A 9,235-nucleotide genomic window follows, 5' to 3' on the forward strand; every position below is an offset into this window, starting at 1 on the left:
GGTATTTCCTCTTGATGTGTAAAGGTTTTGCTGCCTCGGAATCCTAGAATAACGCTGAAAGGGACATCTGGAGGTCTGTACTCCATCCTCCTGCTCCAAGTAGGGCCAACTTCAAACTCAGAGCAGGCTGCTCAGGGCCTCATCCAGTCAAATTTTGAGTATCTCGCAGGATGGAGATTCCCCATCCCCTCTGGACCCCTGGCCCCACACCAGGCCACCCCGTTGTGAGAAATTCTTTTTCTTCTCTCTAGTCAGAGTTTCTGTCAGCCCATTTCTCTGAATTGTCAAGGTCCCCCCAAATGGCAGCTCTGCCTGCTTTCTTCCTCTCCCTTTAAAATTGCAGGGAGAAATAATATGGACTTTGCGAAGTCATGGCTGTATCACCTAACCACCTTTATATTAAAGTAGAGCCCATATTTTTTAAGTTTTTTTTAAAAAAAGAATGCCAAACAATGCCTCGTACCCTCAAGAAGTTTCCAGTTGGAATCAAGGGTACTCAGTCTTTTTCAAGTTGTGGGCTCTTGCAGTAGAAAAGTAAGAGCTGCAGGATGAGTCCTGCAATCAACACAGCTCAGATTGCTTTTCTTAGCAGTCTTTGTAACTAAGAGTGTCAATCTATATATTCTCAAGACCTGCGTCCCACTTGTTGAAAACCGCTAGTCTAAATTACTTTTCGCCCAACAAAGAATCCTGTCTCCCTCCTTCAAGCAACAAAGTTGCTTTGAAAATCAGACAATACAAATGGTCCATCACAGACTTCTAAACACCGGTAAGTCAGTCTGCAGCCAGACTGGCATTATCCTTACCCACAGCAACTGCGATGTCCTGACATCTTATGAAATTCAAGTCTTAGAGCGTGCTGGCTCTTTTAGACACTCACAGAAAGCCAAACTGCCTGAAAAGGGGATTTACAGTCAGCTGGACTCCTCTTAAGAAGAGAGAAGGAGAAGTGAAGCTCTGACTTGAAGACCCAACTCTAGCCTGAAGGCAAGCACCTCCCTCCACTCGCAAGGCACCACCAAACCTCTCCTAGTGCTTGGTGCCTAAGCCAGGTTGGCTGATGGAATCAGAGTCGTTTTTCCTCGAGTCACACACTGGAGTACAGTCATTCTCCCTGGCCTAATGACTACTCAAGGACATGTAGGCTTAAGCATACTCTCAACATGCCTAAGAAATCCCTCATCTGTCCTGCAGAGTGTCTTGTTTGTGAGCATCACCCCGAGCGTGACGCCAAACTGACCAGTAGCCTCAGGATTTGGGTGGCACCATATGAGGCTGCTGGCAGAAGGGTGAGCACTTGGATTTTGCACTCCCACAAGTGTTAGGAACACTTGCTCTCTCAGAGTTCAACCTGAGGCATTTTGTTACTTAAATCCTAGGGACCTAGCACTTACATGTACTCTGGCAACCTGCTGGTTCAACTTGCAGACTTGGCTTAGTCCTGCTTAATTTACGGAAGCTGAGCGTCATAGCAGGCAACATAACATGATCATACATGCTTACAAATGTTCACGTTATTGTCTCACTGTTCTATTATTTGGCTGAAGATTAGCAGAGACTGAATTTATTTTGTTTCTCATTTTTACCTAATACATTCTATTCGATGAGAAATCTGCATTTGCTAAGCGAAAAAATGCAACTGCATGTTTTGAAATGATGTATCCTTCAACTATAGGACACATTTAGAGCTAAGATTTTTTGCAAACACCATATTGCTAAAACCCACAGCTTTAGAGCAGATCTTTCTCAGTCTCCCTATTGGAGCTACAACCCTGCCCCCCTCCATTAATTCAATTGAAAAAAATATCAGCCTAGACTTTGTAGCCTGTAGACCTGGCTAATTTTCAATCCCTTTCTGGTTTGCATAGAGGGGAATGACACAGAACAAGGAAAAAATGCCAGTATCACTGCTCAGAATACGCAACCCCCCAAGACAAGACCTGACCCTAGGCATCTGCGGAGTCTAAGCCTTCACTATTTAGCTTTTTTCTATGTTTGTTTTCTAACACAAAAGGCCTAAAAGGAGAAGTTTGGGGCTGAATGTTTTGTTTGAGAGAGAATAAAGTGTCTCTGCAAGAAAACAGGAAGGGAGAGGTTTTTATTTCAGCCAGGCTGCTGTTGTACCCAGGCATATTGCCTGCAAATCTCTGCATATGAAGACAGAAGCACCTTGCTTAACTACCCTCTTTAGTCCTCTTAGCTGAAAACAGCTTAGCTCCTCTGTGGCACACACACATTGTTATTAGCATTCATGCTGCCAGCAGACCCTAGGAGCACAAAGGCAATGATAAAGACCACGAGCATCTTGAAATCCCGCTTTTCAGTATGCCGTAACTTACTTTCAATTTCTTGACCCTTTGTTCCAACGCCTGCATGCTGGTTGGAGGTTTCACTTTTTGCAGCTCTTCTAGCTCTTCTTCAGTTTTCTCAAGCCACGCAGACACGTCGCTGAGATCTGAGTTCAGCTGCTGCCACTGCTGCAATTTCTGTTTCATCCTAAGTTTATTTCTGAGGTCTTGAGCTTGGATGAGCTCCCACCTATCAATAATGCCTACAAATGATAGAACAACAAATGTTTAAATCTTCAGTAAGGTGAAAAGTGCGTAAAACAGATGCAAGGAGTTTTACGAGTAAATTATTCTCCTATCTACTCAAGGCCAAATAATTGCCACCATGTACTACTGTTATCTTGAGATTCTGCAGTTTGTAAGTTTCGTATTACTGGCCAAGTTATCCACATAGTAATGCTACACAGGATTTTAATCACATTAATTGAAGATGTTTCAATTCACCTGGAAGAATAGAGCAAATCTAAGGTGATGGAATTCAATGAGCCCAGTTGTGATTTGGTAGACACCAAAATTCATCATGGGACAAAGCATGATCCAGCAGTTAGAACTTGCGTTTATGTTTCATGAATTCAGTGCTAAAGGAGATGGAGATGCCACCTGTGCGATCACTAACACTATTTCTGGAAGCACATCTAAGCCCTTTTCCTATTCATCCCATGTATGGGACTCAATCCTGGTCCATTTGTGAGAGACCAGAGACATAAACTAAGTAAGCTGGTGCATATTGCTGCAGTCTTCTTTTTACAACCTGATTGGCTTTTGTGATTGCAGTACGGATGTGTTATTACAGTCTCAAGCACCTGAAACCAGGAATGAGGTCCTAAAAGGTTAAGAGAACCAGCTTGTTGGCCTATTTGGAAGCAAGGACCACAGTGAAGACAGTGAAGAACAAAATATATTATCAGCTTTGACAAAACATTTCTGTAAATGGGAACTGTAGCATCTTGTTATATGGAGTACCAATAACTGAGAAAACGAGCTCTAGGAATCTTATTTTAGACAGAGACACACTTCTTCGGTTTGAAATCTGATTAAAAGTCTGAAGTATTCAGTATCACACAAAAGTGAAATCATTCCCATTCATTCCAACCAGCAAAGAGAGAGAAGTATATTATGAGTGACAAAAATCTCAATTCTGGCAGAAAATGTAAAAGCTTAGAACAGCAAACATGGGTTGGACAGTACCAGGTGAGAAGTTAGCTCAGTGAATCTTACCAAAATATGTTAATTTAGAGGATAGTGATTTACTTCTATTTTGATCTCAAGGCAAATGTGCTCCCTTCGTGCCATCTCTGCTTTGCTTCCCCCAGAGTCACAGGACAAACACCACAGCACCAAAGCCACTCCTAATGCTCTGTACCTGACTGCTTCTCTGCAGCTGCTATATTCACAAGCTCTTGGTCATCTTGGGGTTCTTCATCACTCATGTTAGCAGATGTAATTTTCTCCTTGTTGATGCTGCTGCTGCTTGCAGAGCTGAGCTGCTTCACCTGGAATGACATTTTGGTGGGTGAGCCCTGCAGGTTAACAAGCCATCAAAGGTTATCTCAGAATCATAGAATCATAAAAATAGTTTGGATTGAATGGGATCTTTAAAGGTCATCTAGTCCAATCCCCCTGCTGTGGGCAGGGACATCTTCAACTAGATCAGGTTGCTCAGAGCCCCGCCCAACCTGACCTGGAATGTTTCCAGGGATGGGGCATCTACCACCTCTCTGGGCAACCTGTGTCAGTGTTTCACCACCCTCATTATAAAAAATTTCTTCCTTATATCTAGTCTAAATCTATCCTCTTTCAGTTTAAAACCATTACCCCTTGTCCTGTCACAACAGGCCCTGCTAAAAAGTTTGCCGCCATCTTTCTTATAAGCCCCCTTTAAGTACTGAAAGGCTGCAATAAGGTCTCCCCAAAGCCTTCTCTTCTCCAGGCTGAATAACCCAACTCTCTCAGCCTTTCTTCACAGGAGAGGTGTTCTATCCCCCTGATGATTTTTGTGGCCTCCTCTGAACCCATTAAGCTTCATTTTTGGGGTGGCTGGGCTGCCGCTGAGCTCTTGCATGTCAGATTTAGCACTGGGCTTCTGCATCTTTGCTAATAGTTTATACTGGCTCTCTGTGCCTTCTCAGTAAACGAACACACACCATAGTGATGCTAATTATTACAAGGCTGGACATGGCAAATTAATTACTTTTGCACTACATGTACCAGACAACATGCATTTGCTGACACTCTTTGTTGGATCCTGGGTCTTGGCAATATTGATTCTAAGGCTCTAAGACTGGATTAATGATGACAATGCAGCCAGATACCAGTACTATTTTGTGCCTGGAAGAGTGCTGACAACTGGTCCAGATCCACTGAGCCTGGCAGCTGCTGGAAAAGCCATGGCTGGCAACCAGCCACCAAGGCTGAGGCACTAACAAATAATAGCCATTTTGGCACATTTTTTAGTGTCCAGAAGCAGATTAAATGGTGGGTTGCATGCTAGAAAAGGACACTTCAAATTGGTCTGCTTAGGAAAGGAAGGTATGTCAGTAAGTATCAAGGGAGGGTATTCACACCCTCTCCTTGGGGGGGGGATAAATTCTCCTAGACTTGTCCTATGACATTGGAGGAAGTAAGTTCCTCCAAACACTGACTCTGATCAGGAGCCTAACATGATTGTTCTGAATTGCTTTAAAGAAGCTTTTCTAGCGAGTGGATAGAGACTCTCACTGGTTACCTGAGCCACCAGAAATAATGTCTAAGTTTGCACAAAGTGAACATTCCCCTCATGACTAATCTTTTCCTTGGGAAGAGAATGGAGTTACACAGGAGTTACACAGGAACAACAAACAGACTGTGTAGTACAGGTTCAGTGCCCACAGAGCCTCCAACTCACATAGTCTGGCTTATAGGGAGTACTTGTTTCTGGAGCGGACAACACATTTCCAACCACCTCTGCCTGGTTGTATCGGTGTTTCCTGCAGACTGGGCTATCTGGAGAATGCCAAGGATGAGCTTCTGAAACAGACTTTCCTGAAACAAATAAAACCAAAACCATGAGTGCAAAATCCCATCTCCACAAGGAAGCTTTGTATTAAGTTAGAAAGCGCTCTGAATAAAATGGCATCAAGTTATGGCATAAAAATGACAGTTTTGCAGCTTTCCTTGCAAAGCATGCACATTTGCAAAACATCAACAGTGTTTCAAAGGTAATGAGATGAGAGCCATGCAGTTATGGGACATTCTGTTTTCTTCTGGAAAATGCTTAAATACAGGTATGAGTATTCAAAAAAATAAAAGAAAAAGCCTGCACTGTGGTTTTCCAAAGTTTGCATCTCAACAATACTATCACACATCTGCAACGGACTTCAGTAGGGACAAGCATAGACATGTCCTGATTTGGAGAACGTTTGTTCTGGATTTAACGGACAGGACACACACGGTTCTGTCATGCACAAAACACAAAAAATACTTGCAGAGTTGGAACTATTTCCTTCAGTAATTATGCAATCAAAATTAGAAACACCAAAAAAGTGATACTACCCAGAGCAAACCACCAAGAAAGTACCAAAAGACTTTGGATCAATACAATGAAATGCACATTAACCACCTTGGCATTTACCAGGCAAAATCTAAATGGTATGTTCTTGACTGCTTTGTAATGTACATGTGAATACTGCAGCGTAAGAACACCATGACAAGATGAGACATGGTGTCCACACAAGGCAGGAAGTCAGACATTACATATGAGAGAGGTTGAGGAATATAGCGTGCAGCACAGGGAGATTGCCATGTTCAGACACATGCATTAGCAGGTGCCTACCAGAAGATGCTTTCAAAGTTTTTGTGGTCATTTTAAGATATGCCTCTGGATTTTCAGTGATTTCTACATCTGAAAAAAGAATAATGTCATTTTCCTCACTATTCAATGTTTTCCAACTATTAAAAACAACTGAAACAATGAGGGACAGCAAAGACAAAGAACAAAATAAGTTGTTAGTAGTATTTTCATCAAACATTCTTAAAAAGTAATATTTCTAAAAACCTTGTGTTTCTGAAAATATAAGCTTGCTTTAGACAATACCATTCTCTTCATCAGGACATCTAAGAGATGAGACTGCTCACATCTATTAATAGTACTTGAAAACCAACCAACAGTGTGGGAACAAGACCTCAATCCCCCTCCCTTCCCACACAGGAACATCCTGCAGTTGTCCACGTCAAAACAAACAGCTGGCAATTGGTTCTCACCTGACAGAGCACTGTAATATGTTGCTTCTTCTTCATCTTCGTGAGAGGAAGAACCTCCCACATCACCTGTGTGATCCCACTCGAGTGGGATGGAGTCAACACTGACAGGGGTTTCACAGCCTGATCTTTCATGACCTTGAGTAGGGGGCATAAGGTGGCAAAGGGACTGTGGTGAAGAGGGCCCCTCACTGATGGCCTTCTTATGCCAGGGATCATTCTGGATTTCTCTGCAGTCTTCTGGATCTGTCTCATTTTCAGAGGTCTCTTTTTCATCATCCAATCCCTAAAAATAAATAACAATTACTGCATATTAATAAGATTTACAATAGATCTACACAGCTTAATGAGATAATGACTGAATCACACAGGACTACTGGGGACTGTTTTGTGGTCAGCTGCAGTAATCGAAGACCCCGTGCCTAAAATTAAAGGGAAGCATAATTTCTGCCTCCTTCCTCTTTTGCCAAAACAATCCTCACATCAGCAGCTACCTCCCCTCTTTCAAGACACTCAACCACCACCACTATAACATCTCTTCCTAGTTTGCAGGGAGGGGTACCCAGTTCCAGATGGACTGCACAGGTCAGCAATGAATTGATGCTCAGGCAGGGGTGAACAGCTACTCGTAGATGGTCATGTTACTTCCTCTACCTGGCTTTTTAATAGATGTTCTTTCTTTTTGAGCCAAAGCAAACTGAGAATCAGCTAAATGTTCCCAGTGAAAAGCAAAGAGCATGCTGTTCCCCATTCAGGGGTTCCACAAGAAAGTGGACAGATGGAGCCTCACAAACAAATCCATAAAGAGATATTCTAAGCACGTTACTGAAATTAAAGAAAACAAAGTGATATTAAAAACACCAAAAAGGCTTTTGAAGCCCTCAAACCACTACTATCTAAATATTAACCCTGTGAATTACTTCCATGCTATTATCCAGATTCTGCAGATGGAGACCCAACATGAGAGGTGTGAGGAGACAAGACTGGCGACAAAGCTTTAGCAAAGCTGGTACAATTACTGAGGGGCTCCTGACCACTTTGAGCTCAAACCAGTCAAGCTGCTAGGGATAAACAATGAGCATTGCAGTTCAAACACCAAAATCTTGCCAAAGCATCAAAACAACTGTTGCTTCTTACAGGATGCCTTGAAGTTAGTCTTTGATGGAACCGGGCAACTCGCCCAAACACTTCCTGACAGTATCTATGAAGTTCTTCCAATTCGTCTTCAATCAGGGTAGCATCCAAAGGCTCACTCTTCTGAATCAACTGCTCCCCAAAAACGATTAGCTGATCAATCTTATTGGTGTTTAGTGTTATTTCCTGCTGGAAACCCTATTTGGAACATACAAGAAAAATAATTACTTCTGCAATGTCCCTTTCTAGCCTAAGGTTTATCCTTCTTTTCTCACTCACTGCAGTGAAAGAAAAGCAGCAATTGACATTGTTGTCTAATTTCATTTGGCAAATATCTTTTTACTCGAGTGGTCCAGAGTTTTGTTTTATTAGTCCAGAGGTTTGTTTTATTAGCAGTATTACAGTTCTAAATGAAATAGCATTTTCCACCCATGTGTACCTCAATATCATTGCATTGTCCTGAGCCTGCAGGGGATGACAATATGAGCTCAGCTAATCAGAGCTTATTTTTCTGTTGGGTACACACAATCTTTTTCTCAGTAGCAAAGAAGTTTGGCTGGTTGGGCCTCCAGCCTACAACACAGTAAATCTACATCCCAAAACAATTAACAGCGTAGGAGGAAAGGAGAAATGAGCATATGAGCAGGTAGCAAAGAACTAGTATGTTCTTTAGAATCATTGCACATGCCTGCTGTCTTATTTTTGTTTGAAAGTCGCAGCTACAAACAATGCACTCAGAGGAGAGATCTTACCTTAATGCCAATTCAAAAAAAATTCTCACCAGAAAAGAATGCCTGTATTTGGGAATGTAGGTTTTACTGTTAACCTGCAGGCCAGATACCACTGTCACTGACACTCGGTGTTAGGAGAAAATGGCAGAATAGAATTGAGCTTGAACACTGAATCTGAATTTAAATACTGTAGAGTTTAATATTGATTCAGAGGATAAGTCTTAACAATTTTCTGGTGTCTTAAAACAAATACAGCCCTACAGAGATCTGTTGGCTATTATGAAGTTCCAGAAAATGAGATGATTCTGTCAAGAGAGGGCAGCCCAATAGGATCAGCTGGTCTTTATTAAACAACTGCTTTATAAGGATACGTACATTTAACTGGCGCATTTTGTCATCAAAGTTACTTTTTGAGAAATGTTCCACGTTTGTCAGCTGGAGGTCCATTTCTGTGAGCCAAACAAGGATGCTTTCCCTCATCCCCTCAAACTCATCTCTCCGATTGGTGAAGTGCTGAGTAGGAAGAAAGGAGCCAGTGTTATAAGATTGCAGCTACTAAAAAAGACGGTCACAGGAGCCCTCTGAAAACAGTGTTTTGTTTCGAAACTGCTGTTCACGTTAAAAGCCTTCAGTGCACAAATGGCAGTATGCCATGTATAAAAACTGTCCCCTTCCTGTAGTGATGCTCGAACGAAGTGTCCTATGTTAGTACACTATTGGTATGGAAGAGCAAATAAAACTTCAGCAGTGCAAGATGCTTCTATAAAACTGTATTCTCGCTTCCAC

General features: G+C 42.1%; 1 protein-coding gene across 1 annotated transcript in view; it reads right to left on the bottom strand.

Annotated features, from left to right (window-relative positions):
• Positions 1-8,962, bottom strand: part of LOC104081344 (nesprin-2-like) — a gene marked incomplete at both ends in the record, with an annotated part of 18,688 nt that extends 9,726 nt beyond the window's left edge. The window contains 7 exons of the mRNA XM_009584051.1: positions 2,340-2,551; positions 3,712-3,841; positions 5,233-5,369; positions 6,160-6,228; positions 6,588-6,870; positions 7,722-7,916; positions 8,825-8,962. Of these exons, the coding sequence (XP_009582346.1) occupies positions 2,340-2,551; positions 3,712-3,841; positions 5,233-5,369; positions 6,160-6,228; positions 6,588-6,870; positions 7,722-7,916; positions 8,825-8,962 (1,164 nt within the window). The remainder of the gene's footprint in view (positions 1-2,339; positions 2,552-3,711; positions 3,842-5,232; positions 5,370-6,159; positions 6,229-6,587; positions 6,871-7,721; positions 7,917-8,824) is intronic.
• Positions 8,963-9,235: the final 273 nt, after the last annotated feature.

The sequence above is a fragment of the Fulmarus glacialis genome, unplaced genomic scaffold (assembly GCF_000690835.1).
Source record: "Fulmarus glacialis isolate BGI_N327 unplaced genomic scaffold, ASM69083v1 scaffold5128, whole genome shotgun sequence".
Classification (NCBI taxonomy): Eukaryota; Metazoa; Chordata; class Aves; order Procellariiformes; family Procellariidae; genus Fulmarus; species Fulmarus glacialis.